Source organism: Pseudonaja textilis, chromosome 1, assembly GCF_049901715.1.
Source record: "Pseudonaja textilis isolate UNSWEBS1 chromosome 1, rPseTex1.2, whole genome shotgun sequence".
NCBI classification, from domain to species: Eukaryota; Metazoa; Chordata; class Lepidosauria; order Squamata; family Elapidae; genus Pseudonaja; species Pseudonaja textilis.
In genome coordinates, this window is record NC_141990.1 from 72,460,043 (window position 1) to 72,484,407 (window position 24,365).

Sequence of the window (24,365 nt, forward strand, 5' to 3'; positions counted from 1 at the left end):
AATCTTTTCAAACTTGCAGCATCTGTCAGTTAAGTAATCATAATTAGTGACTTTCCCTGCCAGCTGAGTCCAGTTTAGGACTTTATACATATCTGTATACTGCTAAAACTCTTATTATCTGTTTGATAATTTATAATCTTCAATTTGGGTAAAACAGTGCATCATAGAGTAACAAGTTTGGGATCAAAAGAGCTAACTTACAGAATGCATTCAAAATCCAGGACCCATTGTTCCCATGGAAATTTGTTAAAGTTGTCACTTCAGCACCACCACACCTTCTGACTACACTTCCCAGAAACCCATTGGTTGCTTGATGCAAAGGAAAATGGAAACAGGTGTATCCCCACTCTTTTCTCCCTCCCTGTGGCCCCTATGTCCAATCAGCTGGTGGCAGAACTCAACAGGCAAGTGGCTATTGGCTGTTTTGGAATAAAGGCTGAAATTTGAAATCTTTTAACAGCAGTGGCTGGTTTGGGGAAGAAACAAGGGAATAATTCAGATGTCTGTTGGCAAGGTAGAGCTGATTGGGAGACACTGATGGTTTCTTCTTGGAGGAGGGCCTTGGGAAAAACCAGAACGGGAACAGGAGTGCAGTTTTTCCCGATGGTTCACCAATCTTTGTTCCACCCACCTGCCCCCTCCCCCCCAGTGGCAGGGAGTTTCTCAGATCAGCTGAGGTGGTAGAGGAGAGCACAACTTCACTGGCTCTCCTGAGGGTGGTGAAATGAGAGGAAATGGTACAAGCCTACCTTATATCTGGAAAGAAAAATTACTCAAGGGGTCATGGTCTGTCTAGTTTGGACTTAAAAAATCTAGACTAGATGGCAGAAAACATTTCTGGATTTCCTGTCATCTTGCAATGATTTGAATATTTGCAGCCCAGATAGGGTGGTAATATTTTATGCAACACTTACTGTGTTTGTTAGACTGGTAACTTGCCTTTGCTTCTTTGGTTTTTCTCCCAATCACCATGGCTGACCATTAAGATTTTAAAACATTTGCAACCAAGCCCACATGATTGCAGTAGCATCTAGTTCTGTTTTATGAGTGGGCTTGACTGAGTCTCAGTTTGATTCAGTGCCTTGCCTCCACATACATATACATCATCAAACATCTGGGAGGACACTGATTACCTAGATTAGAAGAAATAAAAATATCAGGAGACCATGAGTTCTAGTTCTGCCTCAGCATAAAAACTGGCTGAGCAACTGGGCCAGTCAACACGCTTTCAGCCTAACTCACTTCACAGGATGGTTGTTGTGGAGAAAATACAGATTGAAGGAGAGGAATGATATTAGACTGCAGGGTTGAGTTATTAATAAAAAGTAATAGGCAAGATAAAACAATCTTTTTTAAAAAAATATATTTTTAAATATTGACTCAATACACTTGCGGACTTCACTGAGTTCACGGCCAGATGGGGTGGGGTGTAAGACAACTCGACCCAGACAACTCGCTGCAGGATAAGGTACCCTAATATCAAAGAAACAGTGGGATAAAATTGTTAAAGGATGCAAAAGGAGGGACAAGATGAACTATGAATGACATGTTAATAAAATTTAAATGTTTTTAAAATTATTTAAAATGCTTAAATTGAATCGTTGAATTGTCCCGCAGTGAATTCGCTGTGGGGAGTTGGCCGCATCAAGTTGTCCCATTCCTCCCCCAGATGGTGACAATAACACCTTTAAGAAAACAGCTGCCGCTCGTAATAAAACTGCAATCTGACCGAGTAAAGGAATGCATTTATAGCGCAGGCTCTAAATCACGCTTTTCACGCCCCATTTCTGAACCAGCAATTCCAGGCTAGAAGCTACTCGTGAAGGAAAAGATTCCGCGCCCTCCAGCAGAGCGAAGAAAAGGCGATTCGGCGCCTGCATTGCCATCCCCGGGCCTGCAGGTGGCGCCGGGCCTGAACCGGGTGTGTGTAAGGTGGGGGGGGCGGTGCTGGCGCGTGGGAGGAGAGGGCGAAGCGGTCTCTAGCCCAGCCCATCCGTGGCCGGTGATGGCGGCGGTGCTGTCCCCGCGGGTGTGCGACAGCGACCCAGCCACGCCCGGAGCCCAGTCTTTAAAGGTGAGGCGGCGCTCAGGTAGAGCTTGGGAAGTTACCTTAGTCTTCTCGGTCCCCCTTTCCTTCCGTCGGTGCCTACCGTCCGTCGCGGAGGAGGATGCCCCGTCGGCTTACGCCATTTTCCTCCCCTTCCGAGGGGCGCCGGTCGGCTAGCCGTTCGTTCCTCCGTGGAGGGCGGCGGCGAGACCCCTCGTGGGCTGGGATTTTAAATCTTTCCACCACCTTCCGTGAAGAGGAGGAGCCTCCCGGGAAGGTCTCTGGCGGCTCCGCCTCATCGCCTCCTGGGACAGGGCATCTCCCTCCCTGGCGAGGCAGCCTTGTTTTTCTTTCCCCCGATGCTTACCCCGGCTCTTTCGGCTTTGATTCTCAATATTAACCCCCACCCCCCCCCCGGTCTTAGTATTTTACTCTCTGAAGGCACCTGGAGGTCAAACTGTTTTGCCACCGGGTGTTATACGCTGCGGTGGTTGTGGTTAGATTTCCTTGGATCCTCCCCTGTTTAACTCTCCTTTGAAGGACTGAACAGAAGTCGAAGAATTTTAGCACATCCGAAGTTAAAGGAAGTTCGCTTAAAGGAAATAAAGAACATTGACAGCTGAACAACTCGCCATAAACAGTGGGGCATCCGGGTTGAAGGAGAGGTGTTTTTTTTTTTAAGAACTCGGTGTCACTTTAGACTTTGGGGAGCTTGATTTTTTTCTTCTTCTTAAAAGATTGAATCGCAAATATGTAGACCTGAGGTCAATGAAAAGAGACTTTGCACCTGAATTGGAATAGAATAAGTGTTTTATTTACTATTGTTATATATCTTTAAGAACATCGTGTGTATTTTAAGAATGTACCAAGCAGAATTCGATTGGAAGTTATGTGTTATATTGAATGTTATAAATTGTAAAGGCATAAATTGAACTTTAAACAAGAGTTGAATGGACAAAATTAAAAGATACAACAAAGGTGTCATACTCCAATTAGTAACTACAGGGGAAAACTTGTTTAATGAGAAAAGAAAATATGAAATACGACAGACAAAAGTATAAATATGATTAGAAAGACATTGAAACTTAGAAAAAGATATATAATTGAATTTAGATAGGTATGAGATAATTAAAAACAAAGTTGAAAAAACCAAGGGAGGGGAAACATGGAGAAAATGTTAAAATAGTAATAAGATATGGAATAGAACACAAAGACAAATATGAAATTGAGTTTGTGTCTGGATGGAGAAGTGATAACTCAGGATCATGATATTCTCAAAAAAGATGTTTTATTTGTATTATGTTTTGTGAAAACCCAAATAAAATTTATTTTTAAAAAAAGAAAAAGAAAAGAGACTTTGCAGTGTTGTTTTTTCCTGAAAGATGCAGCAGGCCCACTCATCTAAGAAGGCGAACTCTGCAGTACATTTATAGCCTGAATATGGGGATGGGGCTTTTGATAGTTAGCCAAATTGCCATCTCCTTGCTTCCCATTTGTTTAGTGTAATGCTGGGAAAAGTATTGTAGCTAGCAACCATTTGTCCTACAGCATATAGAATTGAATAGAATAGAATATTGGCCAAGTATGACTGGACACACAAGGAATGTCTTGGTGTAAGTACTCTCACTATACATACAAGAAAAGATACATTCGTCCAGAGTCATAAGGTACAACACTTAATGATAGTCATAGGGTACAATAAGCAATCAGCAATATTAAGGTCTCATGCCAATTGATATAAAAAGAAAATAATGCTGGCATCTCCTACCTGGCCACCTGCTTTCAAGCATCAAATGTGTTTATTAAGAAGTAAGTCACATTGATTTCAGAGTTTCCAAGTTTAAATTGCTTTAGGATTGCCTTCAGGGTGACAGTACTATTTTATTTGTTAAAGTGTGATTCTTTTTTTTTAAATAAAGTCTTTTTTGAAAATAGCATCGTCCTGGGTTGAATTTCTTTGTACAGACACAAACTCAATTTCATGCTCATTTTTGTGTTCTATTCCATATCTTACACTATTCTACATTTTCTATGTAGTTTTTCCCCTTTTTTAAATTTCCTCATTTTTATTTTGATTATCTCATCTCAATTCATTATATTTATACTTTGTCTGTTCTGTTTCAATTTCATATTATCTTTTCTCATTAAACAAATTTTCTCCTGTAGTTACTAATTGGAGTATGACACCTTTATATCTTTTAATTATATCCATTCAACTCTTATATAAACTTCAATATATACCTTAAGGTTATGACCTTCAACATAATACATAATACATAACTTCCAATCGAATTCTGCTTGGTACATTCTTATAATACACACTATATTCTCTTTTTAAAAAAGGATTATAAATATATGTAATTATAAACCCTCATTCCATTCCAATTCAGTTCTATCATTAATAATCATTAAAGTTTTAACATCTTTAACATTTTTCAATTAAATGTCATACTTCCTTAAAGACACGTATAATCTCCATAATTATTTTTTCCCTTATTCCTCTTCACATATGTTTTGTAAATCATTAAATATTTATTTTGTTACATTTATTTATTGACAAGCATTTCACTAAGTTACAATAACTATTTTATCAAACATTTTAATCATACATTGTTTCATATTTTCTGAAATTATTTCTATTTCTAATATAACAATACTATCTTATGTACCTTTGCAGAATCCCTTGTTCCATTAGATTTTCACCCATTATCTCTAAATAGGCCCTGTTTCTCTATATTTGTTTCTGTCCTTTATAACTTCTTTTCCTTTCTTTCTTCCGTCTCTTCTTCTCTCTCCCCTTTTTACCTCCTTGTTTCTCTACTTCTAATTCTCTCTTCTGCATTTCCCTCTTCTGTTGCTTTATGATTTTATACTTATTTTTCACTATTCTTTTTTGGGGTTGTTTTTCCCAATCTTAAACTTTCCATTCTCTTTCCCCCTTCCTTTTTTCCCCCACCTAAGATTACTTGTTCATTAAAGATGGCTTCTTCTTTGTCCCAATCTTCTTGTTCTGCAAGCATTTCTTGTTGTTTCTCATAGTTCTAAATCTCCATTTTTAAGAACTGAAATATGAAGCCAAAAGAACCTCTCCCTTCTTGTGCATCTTCTTTGTACTTTTTAAGTTCCATTTTCAGTTCTTCTAAAAGTGGAGGCATTTTAAACAGTTTTAAACAACCACCTGATTGATTTTAGTCATTCAAATACAATAACCAAGAATCCAGAGATCACCAAGTAATCCAAATAGTCCCAAGCTGTTTCTTCTTGTTTCTTTTTTCACTTTCTCTTCCTGGGGTTTTACTATTTTGTTGCGATGTTTCAGTTAAGATGCATCTTTTGGAAATCTTGTTTAGATTTTGCTGTAAGTTCTTTTTAATTCCAGGCAGTCTCCTCCCTTCCAGATCCTGCCCTTTTATTCCTTTTCTCTCCTTTCCTGTTTTCAAAAGTTTTTAGTTATCCAGAAATTTTTATTATCCCTTTGACTTTTTATTTTCAGCATTAAATGTCTATTAATATCAAAGTGGATTTTTTTCCAATTTCTTGCTTTAGTCTCTTAGCTGTCAGTGTAGGAAGAGGAGAAAAAAACCCAAATCCTTTCCCTTTTCTCTCTCCTTCGCAGCTTAGAAATCTTCTTAGGGAACAATGTTATTGATTTTTTTTTAATAGTTTCAATTCCAGGGTACCTTATTTGTTGCTTTTGCTGTTTGACCCGGTCAACCAAAACTTTCTTTTCTGGTCGAGTTCTTCTTTGTGGTGGCCATTTCTGACCACTGCTACAACCACCTTTGGGAAAGGGAGTAATGGCCAGCTGGGGAGGAGAGATGCGGCTCTCCTCAACCCTGCAGGCAGTTTCCCCCTTCTTCACCACCTCTACGGGGTGGCTTAGCCCCGAAACCAGCCGGCTCGGGGCGCTCCAACGGCGAGCACAGATTGAAACCGTGCAGAGATGCGGTTTTGGTCTGTCGCCGAAGAAGCTCAAACTGGAAGTCCCTAAAGTGTGATTCTTAACTGTGAACCAAGAACTGTACAGGTAGTTCTCAACTTACAACAGTTCATTTAGTGATTTTTAAAGTTACAGCGGCACTGAAAGAAGTAACGTACACAATTGTTGTAGCATCCCCACGATCATGTGATCAAAATTCAGATGCTTGCCAACTGGTTCATATTTAATGGTCACAGTCAATGGGGAAGCCAAATTCACTTTACAGCTATAATGCTAACAACTGCAGTGATTCTCTTAACAACTATGGAAAATTAAATCTTAGAATGGGGCAAAACTTTAACAACTGTCTTGCTTAGCAACAGAAATTTTGGGTTCAGTTGTGGTTGTAAGTTGAGGGTTACCTGTACCCAATTCCAACATGCTGTATATAGTATTAACATATATTCTAGAGTACAGTACCTATACCTATAGGCTTTGTAGATTTCCCTAAAGATATCATGGCCCTGTGTAACTCCTTGACTTATTTTTGATGTTCAGTTTCTTTAAGATTTTCAAATCCAAATATTTCATACTCTTGATAAGTGTGTTTTTGGTTTTGGTATTTTGTTGCTCAACACTTGACATTATGGTATAATTTCAGGATGACATAGAAGAAAATTCAAATGATGGTAGCCAACCATCTAAAAGACGTCGCATGGGCTCAGGGGACAGCTCACGAAGTTGTGAGACTTCAAGTCAAGATCTTAGGTATTGCCATTTTTTAAAAAGTTGCTCTAGTTTGATATATTATTGTTTTTTCAACAAAATAAATGCATGGTCTTTGTTGTCTTATTTACTAGGGTATACAGAATCCTCATGAATTAGAACACTGAAATGTGCTATCAATGTATAAAGATAGCCACCAGAAGTATTTGGATAGAGGAGATTGATACTTCTTGATAGTTCAAAATGGGGAACAGAAAATGTATTTTTAGGGTAATTAAATGATTCTTATGTTGGGAAAAATAGATAAAGGTGTATTGTATATATTTACCACTTTGAGTTACTACAAAATAATAAAGGTGAAATATAATAAATGTGTCACTATTTTTCCACTTTAGTGAGCTACAAAATTATTAAGAATATAGATATATAAAAGTGTTACTACAGAGCACATGGCATTGAATGTAGGTTCTGTTTGGATTGTGGAGTTAAATTCTTACAATTTAATAATTTGATTTTCTGTGTTTAGTTTTAGTTATTTTCCAGCTGAAAACCTGATAGAATACAAATGGCCACCAGATGAAACTGGAGAATATTATATGCTTCAAGAACAAGTTAGTGAATACTTGGGGGTAACCTCCTTTAAGCGAAAATATCCAGGTATTCATGTTACACATACTTACATGAAATGTTGAAATGTACACACAGTGCAGATAGGCTTGTTCACGTGTCTTAGAATTGCTTCCAAGAAAATATAGATGATCAAATGTCTTAGTGGTCTGATGCTTTTGTTTGGAAATGCTTACAGGTGGAACCCTTTGGAACCCTTTCCCACACTTCACAGATTTGAATTAAATAAATGGCTACAAATCTGTTACATCTGGTTAAAACAAGCCATTAGCACTGAACTAGATCAAGGGTCGCCAACCTTTTGGACCTCAGGGACCACTAAACTCATAATTTTAAATCCTAGGGACCACTAACCGGTTCTGTGGGCATGGCCTAATTTGTGGGTGTGGCTTGGTGATCATGTGACTGACTGGGGATGGCTTGTATGTAAATATTATAAATATTTATATAAATATTAATTTTTTGTTAAAAAAAGAGCAACTTTTACCCAAAATCAGGCAAAGCAGGCACGCAGATTGAGTTGCTCACAGAATCATTCAGTAATCTATCTATCTGCCATTGGGTAGCTCAGTCTCATAAAATTTGCTTGCTGAGTCTGCACTAAATAATAGAACCTTCAGTCCTAAGGGAGGTTTGGCTGTGCTTAAAAGCAAAGCCGAAGATCTAAAGACTAGCTAGAAAGCAAGAAATCCAACCATTTCCTGCTTCCTAGCTAATCTAATTCTCCCAGCGCAACAGAACAGCTGATGGTCGGAAAAAGGAAAAATAGCAATTTAGTAGGCAAGTTTGCTGGGTAAGGAGTGAGTGGGCGGGGAGGATTCCCACAGGCCATGTGGTGAAGCAGCCTTGTGTTTCTGCACAGCCTGGATTAATTACTTTGGGGGTGCTCTGGGGGTGACATTACTCTGCGGACCACCAAAATTTTCTTGCAGCCCACCAGTTGGCAACCGCTGAAATAGATAATGTTAAAATAGTGTAAAGTTTCATATCTGCTCTGTGCTCAGATGTGAGAGTTTAGCATATGTTTGGAAGTTATGTGTTTTGTGATAAGGATAATGTACGAATCAATATATTTTATTTTTCATAGAAAATGCAGCCCCTCAGACATATGCTAATGCTTCTTTAATTTTTCTGAAGTCATCCCTGATTTGAAATTGGAGCTTTCTTGCAGTTCATTCTTATTTTTATGTACATGAATTTGTCTGTGTGCTTAAGTTTGTGGAAAAGAGCACCAGGACAAATAGCATTGTTTTATTTATTCCCACACAAAATGTTTCTCAGATTTGGCAGTTGCAATAAATATGCTATTTCTGGCACTATTTTTTTTTTGGTATGGTATTCCAATCTTAGCTGATTTTAAAAGCTAAATAGAGTTGGACCTGGACAGGACTTCATCCTTCCAGAAGGAAGAGCAAGAACTGTAAGCTAGATTGGGAAGTTAAAAAAGAACTTGGAAAAACTACTTCTGTATTGTAATCAGGAAAACTAAGCACCATTAGCTTTTTAATTCAAGCTTTTGATGGAAATATAATTTTAATATTACATATTTTGAAGAAATTTATGCTTTCTTACTATTTTTCCCATTGTTTTCTTGGAGATTTAGAAAGACGAGATCTTTCCCACAAAGAGAAACTTTACCTCAGAGAACTAAATGTCATCACGGAAACGCAGTGTACTTTAGGTAAGGACAAAAGGCACCTCTGTTTTTATCTACCTACCTACCTACATACCTATTCATCACATTTATATACCCCCCCCCCCCAATCTCAGAATAAGTGATTGTGGGCAGTGGTATGCAAGTATTTATATAATTTTGGAGATTTATACTAATAAAATTGTGAAGATTTGAAAAGTATTCCTGAAAAGATGGTTAAATTTAGTTTGTTCCATGAAGATGAAATTTGTTTCCTAATTTCTAATTCCTAGATATATTTGCTAAGATATTTAAATGTTGTAGATAGAAATGGGTTGGGAGGAATTGGAACAGAATCAATTTAGAAATGTCTTTCAACGTAATTCTTACATTGTATGTTGAATTTAATTTCTTGAGTTAATATGCAGTTGCCAATTATATTGTGTCTTAATTGATCTGGCAACTTTAGATTGTTAAAAGCTTTTAAAAAGGCTAAACACAAAAGCAAAGACCTTAATTTTACCTTCCTGATTTTTTATTTTTTACAAAACCACTTGTTTTTGATATAATTTAGGTCTTACTGCCTTACGAAGTGATGAAGTCATCGATCTGATGATTAAAGAATACCCTGCCAAACATGCAGAGTACTCGGTTATACTTCAAGAGAAAGAACGTCAACGAATAACTGACCACTATAAAGAGTATTCTGTAAGTAACTGTTTATGATGCATGGTTTTACAAATACAGAGCAATATAAAATGCAGGATATCAAATTTCTACAGCTTTTGTGAACTAATGGAAATAAATTGTTTCAGCAATTGCAGCAGCAGAATACCCAAAAAGTTGAAGCAAGTAAAGTTCCAGAATATATTAAGAAAGCTGCCAAGAAAGCTGCAGAATTCAACAGCAACTTAAACCGTGAACGTATGGAAGAAAGACGGGCCTACTTTGATTTACAAACACATGTAGGATACTTGCATTTTCTTCTTTCAGTTTCTGTAGGCAGAGGCTTGCTTGTAATTCGATTTCCTGAGAGATCTATTGTAATGGCACACTAGAAAGAAAAAATGTAAAAAGTGCAAACATTGCATACACACTAAAGGAAAAGTAACACTAGAAACAGCTAGTAAAGTTGAGTTGAATTATTTGTGAATATCTACACTATATTGTGGATACAAAGTAACATTGGGCTTGATATTTGTGCAACAGTAAAAATGAGTTTTCTTGCAGCAGGAGAATGCAGGACTGTAAAAATTTTAAAAATTGCTTTGCTTTGATAAACATTTGAGCAATCCATTCCATCAAAGCTGCTATGCTAGACCATGTGACCTCCTTGCTTCTAATTGCAAAGCAAGCATCTGGTTTCTTTGTTCCGTTTTAGTTACAGTTCAAAGTTCATTTGTAAGATTTTATTTAGGGAGTATAACAGCTTTTTTCAAATCAAATCTACTACTCTCTAGACTAGTAGTTTTTTCCCATTTATGTACAATAATTAAATATTGATCTCAGATTAGAATTATTGTGAACTTGCTGATTATGGTCTTGATGCTTTCAGCAGATTCCTAGGCTTTCTTATTTCTATTTTAGTTTCATTCCCAGTCCAGTTGTTCATTCTTTGCTTTCAAATGACATGAAATTAACAGTTATGATCAGGTTGCTAATGCATTTTTAACTATGATTGTAGTTTTAGTATTTTACTTTGTAAGCAGCTATGATGAAATAAAAAAATACATTTAAACATAGAAGTGCATAAAAAATACAACCATATTCTATTAATATATGGTTCTGAATTGTTTACATGAGCGAGGATATGTGACAATATCTTTTCTTTCATCTTTCGCCTTCAAGTAAAATGTACTGTATTTTTTGTTCCATAAGACACCCTCCCCCAAAAGCGGGTGGAAATGTCTGTGTGTCAGTGCTGGTACTTTGGTGAATAGCAGCCGGGCTGCTGCCATGGGGTTCTTTTACAGTGCTGAACCCCACCTCTTCTGTCTCTTTTCCAGAGTGCAGGAGTTGATAGGCAGAGCTGGCACATGAGAGGACACCTATCTGTGGTCCTCTCAGGCTCTGCCTGATTTTTTTTCTTGTTTTCCTCCTCTAAACCTAGGTACATCTTATGGTGAGGTGCAACTTATAGTGCAAAAAATATGATAATGTCACAAAATTATTTTGATTCCCTTTTGGTATGATTATTTTTATACCTTGACAGAAAAAAATAATTATCCATACTTGTCAACCAGAAATTTTAAATGCAGGATAGAATTTTACATTACATAACTATATATTGTCCTATATGATACTATGTGCATTTGCCATATTATTTGATCCAGAAAATAAATGCAGGCATCTGTGTTTCAGATACTCTTGAATATAACAGAGTTTTAAATCAGTTGTATGATCTATTGTTTGGTTGATAATAGGCTCATTCAAACATGTACCTTAAGTTACATGATATAAAGGATTTATGTGTGGCAAATCCATGGATGTGATATGTAAGAAATATCTCTTGATTATTTAGAAAAGCTAATTTGTTCAGAAATACGGGCAATGAGTTTCTTATTTTTGTGTTAACAATACAGATTATCCAGGTGCCTCAAGGAAAATATAAAATCTTACCTACAGAAAGGACAAAAGTTAGTCCTTATCCAGTGGCTCTCATACCAGGCCAGTTTCAGGAGTACTATAAAAGGTACCAGAAATTTACTGTATTAAGCTAATGATTTTTTTAAAAAATGTAGTTTGTAATATTCTATGTAGATTTCTGCATGCATGGGTCGTATTACCTATTATGGGCTGTATACTAGTTCAAGCATAATATTTGATTCTTAGAGAAGATTTGATTAATGTATGTATTGTGCATACATGTAACATATACCCATATATACAAATTGCACTTCTTTCTAGTTTATGGTTAAAATTTTGTAAATGACTGCTAAAATATTAAATTTGGTTTGTCTTTTTCTGTATCACCATCTATTTCAATTTGTAATGCAAGTTTATTTATTTTTTACTTAATTGTAGATACTCTCCAGATGAACTTCGATATTTGCCACTAAATACAGCTCTTTATGAGCCCCCCTTAGATCCAGATCTGGCTGCACTGGATAGTGATGGAGATTCAGATGAAGCAGAAGAGCGAGCAGACGAAAAGAGGAAAATCAAAGGCAATTCGGTAAACCAAAATGTGTGTGTGCCAGATATATTTTTAATTCCAGCAATGAGTTTTGGGTTTTCTGTGGTTTGGTCTATTTTATACAGAAGTTTATTTAAATTTTTAATTACATTTTAGATCCTATTATATACTTTTTATGGGGTTTATCATAATATTTTCTAAATATTTATTTGTATATGCTGTGCAGAATCATTGGGCTTTGTCAAAATATACTAAGAATATATATCAATACACTAAATTAATGAGGTTTAGAATGTGTTATTTTGTGTTTGGTGTAGAAAATGTTGTGTTTGCTTCTCCCATATAAAGAAGCAAAAAATAGTTTTCTTCATGTTACAGGACAACTCATCTGGCAATGTGTCTGAAGGTGAATGCACAGCAGAAAACCAAGAAGAACCTTTGCAGGGAAAACAAAAAACAAGAGAGAGAAATTCTACTCCAAGAAAAGAGGGTTCCAAACGATCTGTATCCAAATCGGTTCCTGGGTACAAGGTAGAAGAAAAAAGCCCCTGACTCAACTTCTTTACTGATCAGCTTCTCTCCCTGAAATATTTAACTTTGTTTTTCAAAATATGGAACGTCTGCTTACTATACTTGCCTAGCTACTCTCCTGTTGTGCATTTCTGTTTGCTTCCTTACTTCCTGTTGCTTTATTTTTACCTGGGGCCTTATTGTTTGTTACCCTGGCTGTGGAGTGGCTTCTATTTTCTGTACCTAAATGGTTCCTGAGCAATTGCAACATGAGATCTCGTTGTTAAGATGGGTTTTCTCCCTCTTTTTGCTAAGGTGAAGGAAAATTGCTTTTTTCTCCGGGCTTCAAAAAGTTGATAGTTGCATATCAAATATAACATTGTGTTTTAGTTTAAAATAGCTTGCTGACCAGTATGAACTGGACTAGCACTGTAAAATGTAGCTAGAATATTGTACATATATATTTATATTTTCTTAACTTTTTCCAGATGAAAAGTATGTAATCTGTTTATAATATAATTTGGTGTTGGCAATCTTAAAACAATTCCCCTTGTGTATGTGTAGGAAGTTGGGAGGACAAGCTTTGGCTCGAACAGTGTTTGTTTTTTAAGATGAAATATTCAGATAGTCTAATAAAACCCTCACTGTTAGGTGCAGTGAAGGTCGTAAGTTGGCCTTCTTTTCCCTATTGCTGTCCTCATTTTATGAAGAATACCGGAATGAGAAGATAGATGAACTTATTTGAATGAAGGTTGTACTAGCCTTGTTGAATAGAACTGTGCCACAGGCCATTATTTTGGCAGTTTAAAAAATAGTTTGGGGACAGAGGATTTGGAGAGAAGGTGGGTTCTAAGTGAGATATTGTGGTATAGTTTTGGTTTTATACTCCTAAGAAAATGACATAGAGGAAGTGGTTTAAGCTTACCAGAACTTAAAGAATTATATTTTAAACAGTTATATAACATCTTTTAATTGTCAGTATTACTGGTGAATTTCAGTTTCGAATTAACTGAAATTTTAGATTGAAATTTATATTGAGGATAAAGAAAATAACTGAAAGCTATTTGTTTACCAATAAGATTTGCTTACCAGTAAATTTTGCTTACACAGAATAAGGCATATGTTTTTGTTTTGAAAGGTTGTAAGGAAGAATGTTAAGGAAATAGTTCTGTGATCCAAAAAGTGATTAGGTAGTATGAAGCCTGAGAAGCTACATAGTACAAGTAAAATGATTTTGAAATATTGTAATCCACTTTCAAGCTACGTAACTTATATATTGAATGTATTACAGAATCATACAAAGTACAGGTCTCCAATCACTTTTCAGTTAGTGTTGAGTAGCTTTCTTTGAAAAAAAAAGATTCCAAATACAATTTAACTGCATAAATGCATTGTTTCAGATACAAAAATATTAAATGCTAGGAACCATTTCTTTTAAGGAAAAGTTTTTAAAAATGATACAGAAAATGTTTAATTTTTTGTAGACATGTCTATTTTTACATAGTAACAGCCTTGCAAAATGTTTTAGTTCAATGCAGCTTCAAGTGTGTGGTAGTAATTTATATAATTAACTTATGAAATCCAAAGATGAAAGCTTAGGAAGGCATTAGAAAATTTTGAACTTGAGGTATTATGTGAGAAAAATCCATGCATACAGCAATGTCTGGCTAGTTTCTTGTGAAGTCACTGTTAGAAAAACCAATATACAAAATTTTGATTGCTAAAGGTAATTTTATTTTTTTATATATATTCTTCAAAATTTAGTTTAAAAATGAATCCAAATGATTACTGGTCACTGGTTCAAACCCATCCATATATAGTTGATCTATGGAGAACTACTGGGAATTCTTTAAAGTGAATCTTAATGAGGTTAGAATATGAGAATTATCAGGTGCATTTTGGTCCCCAAAAGAAAATACAGACTGATTTGAAAACAGTGCATTTTTTTTCCACTTTAGAGTAACTAACTCTATAAAAGAACTAGTTTTAAATATTTAATACAATGTGTGTTATGGAACTAAAATGATATGAAATCTTTGTCAGTTATTGACTGCATTTGATATATCATGTGCCTAAATAAATCTACAAATGGGATTTAATTATTCCCAGAAACCATTAATAGTTACCATGATTTTATTGCATAGTGTTCACCCCATATATTAGATTATTTCTCTATTTGCATTTTAAAACTAAAATTTAACTGTAAGAGCTTTTAGGAAAGATAAGCAAAATGTTAATACATATATTGCAAGTATTACAAATGGGTTTCTTATATTTACCTTTTTTCTAAGCAGGCAGATTGCTTTTTATTAATTTGTTAAACCATCTGTCTTTTTTAATGGGGGCATCATTCCTATTATCCTTTCTCAATAGCTATTGTTCTAAAAGATGAAGAACTGATGATTATAATTGTCATGGCAGTATTCTCAGAGTAAGGGAGAGATCCATGTCTGCATATTTCAGTAGAAAACAAAAGTTTGAAGTACAAGTCTGTTAACTGATTATTCCACTTTCTTTGTATTCCATAACACTCTGATTAACATTAATTTGCTTAGAAAAGAAGAAAGGCTTGTTTCCACGCAGTATAATTTCTAGAAATACAGCATGCTTATTTATGTACTTGAGGATAAGCTACAAATTCCATTGGGTGGTTCAGACATATCATTTCATATCCAATACAGAAAGTACAAAGCTTTATTGAAGTATGAAGGTGCAACATGTTCTCTTACTGACTCCTAGTGGCTACACTCTTGCTTCAGGGTAGCTTTCTCTCTTTGTCCACTCTTTGCTTCTCCAGCTTTGGTTTACTCAGTCAGTTTCACAAAAACAAAAAACCTGGCTCAACAAGTCCCAAAGTCACTGAAACCAAGACTCATTGCCCTTGGTTCATTTAGAACTGACAGGTGAATATGATTTTGGCCAGTGTACAGAATTGCAGATTTAGTCTAAAATGAATTTTTGAACCAGTAGAATTGAAAATCTTGCTATTCTTTTGCTTGTTAACTTGAGGATGTCTAGAACATCACTAAATCAGGCAGGCAGTGTTTTCCAGTAATCCCCCAATGTCATTTTAATTTCTTTTTAGAATCGTTCCTAAACATAAATAGACTTTGCTTTTTCTTCATTTCTATAAGAGAGATATCAATTTCTGGATGTTTTAAAATTAGTATGTTGTGACTATATTATTCCTAGATTTATAGAATTGAGATTTGGGGAAAGCATTATTATTAAATGCCTCTTTGCAGTACCTAGACTGCACAGAAATATTAACTGCACTTAACTCAGTACAGGTATAGCAACAGAAAAGTAGTTTTACATTGGGTGATTGAGATGCAGTTTGCTGCTACATACTGTAGCGGTAGGTATGCATAGAATAAAAGAAATAGCTAGTGTATTTTCTAATTATTATCTTGATATAGCTTAAAACAATGAACTTTATAGAATGTAGCAGTACAAAAGGCGAATGCTGCAGAATTGGGTTTATTCTTTGGGAGGAGCAGGGTATAAAAAGGTATGCAAGTAGGATTAGAATAGCAAAATAAAAATATATGTCTGTTTCCACCATGGTTATTTATTATTTTGTAGAGATATTTGTGAATGTTAGACTCCTTTATCATTTCATTATATTTATGTATAAAACAGGTGGACTATGATTTTTTTTAAAAAAATAAATAAGCAAAAATATTGAATGCCTCTGTCATCTTTTAAAAGAGAACCTTGTGGGTATTTAAACAAAACTGTGGAGGCCAAACATACTACATAAATAATTTCTGAAATTAGGCCAATACATAATAAATACATATTAACTCCTTCAAATTTTATATTTATTTAGTTAATAATTGCAATTTTCTAGAACTAAATTTATTTTTAATGTTAATAATTCAAATCTACTCTGCTTTTTTCAGCATTATTAAAATATTCCTGATAAAAGATGTGTATAGCAGAGTGATGCCTGCACACACTTTTCATTCTTTCAGCAAAAATGTTTTCATTCTTACTTTGAAACACCATTTTTCTATTAAGAGCAAACTGTTGTTACAATTATTACGTTGTAATTTGTAGCTATTTAGATAAAGTAAGCAACCATCCACTCATGTTTCCATGTTGCTAATGTAATATGAGAAGAAATTGGTATCAGAGTTAGAGGTTGTGTTGGATTCATTTAGTATCTTTTTCTGCAGGAAATGTACTGTTATAGCATGAACAATAGATGCTTATTTAAGACCCAACTCAGCTTAAAAAAAAATCTACCTCTGGTCTAGAATCTCCTCACCAGAATCATATCCTTCATGTTCTGATTTATCAATGTCAAACTTAAATATTGGTGCCCTTTTCCTCAATATCACATAAAGGCAGGACCTGTTGTCTTTGAACATAAATGCAGGGAAAATAAAAACGTGCAAACTATATCCAAGGAATAAGATTAAAATTTATCTTATTAAAATATATAAATTACTGCACCTGTTTTAGTTTGGTTTATAGCATTATAGAGTTTAATAATTTGTGGCTTTTTACAAATTCAGATATTTAAAGGGGAAAATAATAATCAGGGTAGCATACGTGGGGTTCTAGTAACATAGTTCAAATGTTATACATATTAAATGTACATTGTTTTCTGTTATATATTAAAGTTTTATATGGAAATGTATCAAAATTTGAAAGAAACATTCTTCAAATAATTTCACTAATCTGTTTGATAATTTTTGGCAATTATTACTGTAACAATTCAGACAAATTGAGAGCTACATATTTAAGGTTAAGAAGCAATTTATTGAAAGGTAATTTACATAAACGCTTTCATTACAAGCTACATAAAAATGATATATTAAATATCTGTAGTACTTTTGATTATCCAATGTTACTTGATCAGAGGAACTTATATTTTTCTCTCTCCAATATTAATCTCAAATCTACACTTTAGGATTCCCCAAAGATGTGGAGCAGGTAGTGGTGGGAGGGGGTTTTTGGAATTGAAATGACTTGATACATTTTCAAATGATAGTAGTTGATCTTACATGCAAAAAAAGTGCTTGTTGACATGAATGGTATAAGATTATGATTAGGGAAGATACTTGAAATTCTAATAATGTTATTACAAAGAGACACTCCTTATAATTTTCACGTTTTGTCAGTCACAGTGTAAAAAATTTGTATTGTTTGTACAAATTGAAGATATAGGTTCAATTTAGGAAGACAGAATATAATGATGCAATCCATGGAACAAATGTACATGTATAAAATTTGTTTTCTGTGCAGATGTAAAAATTGCTTGCAATTGATAGTTGTTGGTCTTTATCCTCACAAAGTATCAATTTCAGCTTGTTTGCTTACATCTATATAAAATTTTATTTTGTTTTCTGATGAAATATACAGGTTTTAATCAGCCTGTGCATTAAGACAAAAATATACTTAGAATTTTCAATATATAATTTCAGTACTATACTGCATGGAGAGTTAATAGGATTAGCTTGAATCAACATTTGAAGAATTATGTATTAGCAATTTCATACATATTCATCTTACATAAGATTAAAAATTCAATTATCCTTTTAAAAATTCATTGATTTCATTACTTGTGATTTATTATACATTATTATATTATTTCACTTTGCATGTGTTTAAAATAGTCTCTATTCCAGTGTTTTTCATATAATCAATACCTATCAATTTTTAATCATATCCTGTGTTCTACACCACCCAGAAGGTTTGTTAATTTATAGAAATTTAAATAACACACATTTTTTTGGAAAAAAAAAACCTGTATCAATTCTTCTGGAATGAATTTATAGCCCTCTTCTACCCTTCCAGCCAAAGGTCATTCCAAATGCTATATGTGGAATTTGTCTGAAGGGTAAGGAGTCCAACAAGAAAGGGAAGTCTGAAGCACTTATTCACTGCTCCCAATGTGAAAACAACGGTAAGTAACAAATCTGCTTTAAACATGTCTATATATTTAAAATGAAACAAAAATAACAAACTACAACTTTTGCAGTTACTAAAGTTTAATAAGCACATTTGATACACTGATTTAAATTCTATGAAATAAAATCATTTTAGTCTTGTCAGGATCCTTCGTATAACTATTCTAGTAATGATACTGGTTTTGATCTAGGACATCCTTCCTGTTTGGATATGTCTGCAGAGCTTGTTGCAATAATTAAGACCTATCCTTGGCAATGTATGGAGTGTAAAACATGCATTATATGCGGGCAGCCTCACCATGAGGAAGAAATGATGTTCTGTGATGTGTGTGATCGTGGCTATCATACATTTTGTGTGGGGCTTGGTGCTATCCCTTCAGGTAAATTATATCAATTACACTTGTTCAGAGGCTGAACTAAAATTCAAGATTTGGATTGTTGCTTTTTTTCTTTTGAAAAGATTGTACATCTATTATGTGAAGTGAATCTTGTGTTAACTATCCATTCTACTGACATTGAGTGTAGCTAAATATTTTATTCCTTTATACTACAGCATCTTAAAATTTATTTAAGGGAGTGAATATGAATGTAATATCTGCAATCTGAGTACATTCATTACTGGAATATGCTTGAGTCAATTTAGTGTAGTATCTTTAATAGAAGGGGCATAAAAACCTAGAGTTACAAATGTAATTTTATAACAAACATATGCTACATACTCATTAATATCCCCACTTCCCACATACAGCTGCAGTAGCCTTTTTAGACTACTTGGCAATTGGTCTTCTTTTAATTGACAGCTCTAATTTTGTAGGTCGCTGGATTTGTGACTGTTGTGAAAGACAACCCCCAATTCCCAGGGGCAGAGGAAGAAGAGGGAAGAGCAGCAAAGAAGGATAACTGCATATTAACTTCACAAAAACTAGTGCTAAACTTGGTGCTACTCTGTTTACCACTGTACAAGGAAAAACACCACTCAAAAACAGTTTCACCAAATAAAACTTTTTAATTTTAACATGTTGAGAAAGGTTATTCAGTATCTTTTGTTCCATTAAAGACAGAGGTGAACATATCTCTATTCTGTATTTTTATAATTTGTCTTATAGATTCTTTTCTGCATAATAATTTTTATAAAAAACAATTGCAGAATAATTACTTTTGTCCTCCATCCCATTCAAAGGAAAATATTATTAAATTCAAGGGTATTAGTAGAGTAACAATTATCTCTAAATCACAAAACACTTCACTAAGTATACAGGTTTCTTGCATATCAATTAACATCTTATTTGTTTGAATATGATGCTATTATTGTGGAATTAAAGTGTTTTATAGGAACCAAGCTTAATTTAAATTAAGTGAACTCTTGAATAATTCTCATTTCTTTCCTTCTACAAGGAGTCTCTGGCCATTTGAGATGATAGCTGTCATGCAGTTTAGGACAAAAACACGGTTGTTGTCATTCTACTAATTTCTTATTGATACTCTTCTAATCTTTCATTTCTTCTGTATGCTAAGACCAGAAAATGAGTAAGAATGCATGCCAAGGTATTAAGAGAGCAAGTCAATTTTGGAAACACACTAGTGTTCCATACAGTGATAAATGATTTAGTTTCTAGTGTAATGCAATGCGTAGTTTTCTGAACAGCTTCTTGAAATTAATGTAGATATGGCAAAAATTTCAACTCACAGTCCTTTTTTTTCTTATTCCTTTCCTGGTGGTGCAATATTAGAGTTTTTTTCCTAGTATTTTTCTTCTTCAAGGCATTTATTCAGAACATACTGTATTCATTTTCAAAACATTTCAGCTTCTACCTTTCCAGTGATCTCATAGACCTTGGAGGAATTCTGGAACAAGGAAGCTCAGGTATTGTTCCCTGAAGCTGCCAGTACGGTGGTACTTCCTAGTAGGTGATAACTATGAACCTATAATTACATGGTTTTTAAGTGGACTTGCACTGTGGAAAATTATTTGAAATTAGTGGGCTAAAAATTCTAACATCAACATTTCATGTTTGAAATCTTCATACTTGCCTATAAGTAATTCTGTATTCAGGTTTCTTCAATTTAAAATAGATTTTAGTGGTGGTTGGAAAAGCAGATGAAGTCTTTTCCATTCTTCAAAACTTTCACGTGTATTTCTATTTTGGCCAAAGAAGATAGTCTTACATCTATCTTTATATATATAAAACATTATTTGTAAATATATTAACAGATGTGATGAATTACTGAGCATGAATTCATATTTCTACAATTTTGAAGTTTTATTGAAAATCACAGTGAATTGTAGCTTCCGTTAATATTCACCCTGATCAGTTAAGAGAAAACCATACAAATACTGTGCCTGCTACAATATAGCACTGGGAAAAGTTTACATTATAAAAATAATTATGGCTTTATTTTCCGATCCACAGCTTAGAACAGCATTCAATTATTTATACAGATTGCTCACACCCAAAGTTATAAATCTAAAAGAGAATTTCAAGTATTAATTTTAGTATTCCAATCAATATAGTCCAGAAGACGGATTCCTCATCTTGATACTCATCTTCTGTTGAGTGAAACTTCTTCTGGTTCATTTTCATTTCTTCTGGATTGTATGAGCCACCACCAAATGGAGATTCTACAACTGTTTGATCATAGTACACTTTCATTTCAAATTCACTTTCCAAATGAGAGGGATGACCATAAATTCCAATTCCCACTGGGCGACGAAAGTGTGCTGGCACATAAACCACATCTTGACCACAAGTTACAGACTGTAATTCATAATCATCAAAACTGGGGTGAAGAGTTACATCAGATACATACAAGTCTGCATCACCTTTTAAACTCTGCATCTGAAGCACTATTTTCCCTTCATGATTTAGTCTCAAGTAGCTGTAATTTCCAGCACCAATCTGGCCTTGAACTACATGCAGGAGAATCCATTCTTCAGGTACATCCCCATCCTCATTAAAAGCACTTGTTATAAGAAGTCCTTGAAAAGTAAACAGTATTACTAGTATCCTCTTGTAGTAAGGGGCCATCACACCTGTGTTGGATATAAAATAAACCTGTGACTGAAGTAACCTCCCAATACCATGTTCTATCACTCTTATAAAAAAGCAACAAAAATTATAGTTTAAACAAACTATTAATATTGAATAAATATAGAAAGATTATTCTGGGAAATCACTTTGATACTCTTCTGAACAAGTTGATACCACTGGGATGTCAGGACCAAGTTGATGCCACGGATAGAAAGAATGTTGTCATTAATATTTTAGTAGTAAATGTGACCTTGGTAAACATCATAGGAATAGGCTATTTAGCATGAAAATGGTCTCAGAAATAAGCATCTGTTATTTATTTAAATTTCAACAAGAGCATATACATTTGCTTTTCTGTGGAACATGTGTTTTTTTTCTTTAAATAATTATACAGTGGTTCTATACCGCTATAGGCATATATGAAAATTAGGACTTCCATATATTTCCAGTCATGCATCAAATATAATTTTATAAACACACTAAACATAGATTGGATCTTAAACATACACAGAGGCAGCATGTTTTCATAGAAACACCACAGTGACTGCATATCTTAACCTATCTTAATCTATAGATTCTGAAGGCAGAAAGAGTCCCAGAGTCTCTTACAATGCCCCGGAGCAGCAATTCTCCCTCAGTGTCCTGAAATCACAGGACAAGAGAGGAATACACACTGCTTTTCATCAGTCAGAAGCAGGCGACTACAACCTAAAAGGTAACATTAATTCCTCATAACAATAATTTGCTAAGCAGGGCTTTTTGTGGGGAGCGGGAAAATGGAGACACATGAAAATGAAACCACAGAAAGCAGTCTCAAGCACAGGGCACCAGGTACCACAAATAACAGGAGGCTTCCTCTGTTAAGTTAAATCCTAGTGGGCAATCACTTAAATATGAACCAGCAGTGTGCTGCAGCTGCCCAAAAAGCCAACACAGTTCTAAGCTGCATAAACAGAGGGACAGAATCAAAATCACGTGAAATATTAACGCCACTTTATAATGCCTTGGTAAGGTCACACTTGGAATACTGCATCCAGTGTTGGTCGCCATGATGTAAAGACGTTGAGACTAGAAAGAGTGCAAAGAAGAGCAATAAAGATGATTAGGGGACTGGAGGCTAAAGCAAAGAACCGTTGCTGGGACTGTCTAGTCTGATGAAAAGAAGGACTAGGAGTGACATGATAGCAGTCTTCCAATATCTCAGAGGTTGCCACAGAAAAGAGGGAGTCAAGCTATTCTCCAAAGCACCTGAGGGCAAGACAAGAAGCAATGGGTGGAAACTGATCAAGGAGAGATGCAATCCAGATACTAAGGAGAAATTTCCTGACAGAACAATTAGCCAGTGGAACAACTTGCCTCCAGAAGTTGTAAATATTCCAACACTGGAAGTTTTTAACAAGAGGTTAGACAACCATTTGTCTGAAATGGCATGTGGTTTTCTGCCTGAAGGGGGTGGGGGGAAGGGGGTTGGACTAGAAGACCTCCAAGGTCCCTTCCAACTCCGTTATTCTATATTTTAAACCGAATTTAGCCTCAGCGTAGGAAGTTACCAGGGCTATAAACTCTCTCCCTTGCAGAATCAGACCTCGGTGCCTGGTGGTTGCTCGTCTATTTATACCAAATTGAATCCACCCTGGAGAGAGATTTGCAGTCCTGACAACAGGAAAGAGAGAGGCAGAGAGGAGGGTGAGCGCGGTCTGAGGGGATGTCAGATGGCCCACCGGACAATGTGTAAAGAAACTTAGAAACCCACTCCGGAAGGAAAGCTCCGCCTTTTCGGGAGCCACCCGCTTTCCCCTCAATTCGCCCGCTTTTTCAGGGCTTCGTCAAGAGTCTGCCGGGCGGGGGCGGGGGGGGGGAGAGAGGAGAGCCCCGCACGCGCACACAAAGTAAACGGGACCTGTCATTTAACGCCGCCGAAGTCTTCTTTAACTCTTCAGCAGCGCCCTATCGACCCGCCAGGCAAGAGACGGGCCACTCCCCCCAGCCTCGCGCAAGGGCTCGCGTAGTTCTCCCCTTCTCCCCCCTTCCCCCACCCCGGCTTGCCCCGGGCCCGGTTTGTCCTCCCCCACCCCCGCAACAAACTCACCCTATCGTGGAGCCACTTCGCTCGCCCTCTCAGTCACCATCGAGGAGGCCGCCAGAATCTTTTGACAGAATGGCAATCTATCTCACTACGAGAGTTCTTCGGCTTCGCGAGATTTCGACTCGAGCTTGCTCTATGGATTTTTGTTCTGCGAAGCAAAAAAGAAGAAGAAGGCGGAGCGATGACCGGGGAGGGATTATCCGGAGAAATGGTCTCGTTCTAACACCGTGGCAACAGAAAACAGGTCGTGAGCCGAGGCTGAAGAGCGGTCAACCATTGGCTGAAAGGAACATTTTCGGGTAGCGCTGGTGGAATATTGCCAGCAACCATTGGTTGCTTCTTGTCGTGATTGTTATTATTAGAAAAGTTTGAAATACATCCATTGCCCATCGTTCTCTGACTTTACTCAAAGCATGAAAGTAATTCATAAAAATGAAATGTTTTTAATGGCAAGATAAGGAGAGCCGACGCAGCTTACTAACAAAAGTATAAAATATAAAACCAACAATGACAAGTATATGTATAGTTGAACTGATTTGTAAGTAATGCTGCAAGTATGATTGATTTCCTACTAGCAATAAACATGATCAATTTCTTCCCTAATTTCTAAAGGGCCAGAAACCTACATGTTAATTGAGTAGTTTTCCTTTATTATTGCTGTCTGGCCATACACACAAAATGCTGCCTTAGCCAAAGGAGTTCACAAAGTAAGCTGGAGATAATGAAGGAGA

General features: G+C 35.6%; 3 protein-coding genes across 8 annotated transcripts in view; 1 reads left to right on the top strand and 2 right to left on the bottom strand.

The window, feature by feature from the left end:
* The window catches only part of ERMARD (ER membrane associated RNA degradation), a 40,218-nt gene extending 37,902 nt beyond the window's left edge, over window positions 1-2,316 (bottom strand). Inside the window, exon 1 of the mRNA XM_026705138.2 lies at window positions 2,110-2,316. The gene's annotated coding sequence lies outside the window, so the exon portion shown is untranslated. The remainder of the gene's footprint in view (window positions 1-2,109) is intronic.
* PHF10 (PHD finger protein 10) lies at window positions 1,987-19,534 on the top strand. Of its 6 annotated transcripts, none has more exons than XM_026705142.2 (12): window positions 1,987-2,074; window positions 6,628-6,734; window positions 7,219-7,349; window positions 8,917-9,000; window positions 9,527-9,660; window positions 9,768-9,917; window positions 11,535-11,644; window positions 11,977-12,139; window positions 12,467-12,619; window positions 18,407-18,515; window positions 18,711-18,899; window positions 19,334-19,534. In XM_026705142.2, the coding sequence occupies exons 1-12, from the start codon at window positions 2,006-2,008 to the stop codon at window positions 19,417-19,419; spliced, it is 1,485 nt and encodes a 494-aa protein (XP_026560927.1). In that variant the 5' UTR covers window positions 1,987-2,005; the 3' UTR covers window positions 19,420-19,534. The 6 variants fall into 6 exon arrangements, with proteins under 6 accessions (XP_026560927.1, XP_026560929.1, XP_026560928.1 ...); XM_026705144.2 differs by having other exon boundaries at window positions 11,977-12,127; XM_026705143.2 differs by having other exon boundaries at window positions 8,923-9,000.
* On the bottom strand, window positions 19,506-23,804 carry C1H6orf120 (chromosome 1 C6orf120 homolog). Its single transcript, XM_026705148.2, has 2 exons — window positions 23,638-23,804; window positions 19,506-21,550 (listed from the first exon to the last, which is right to left on the bottom strand). Exon 2 carries the CDS (start codon window positions 21,543-21,545, stop codon window positions 20,985-20,987), a length of 561 nt encoding a protein of 186 aa, XP_026560933.1. The 5' UTR covers window positions 21,546-21,550; window positions 23,638-23,804; the 3' UTR covers window positions 19,506-20,984.
* Between the last annotated feature and the right edge of the window lie 561 nt (window positions 23,805-24,365).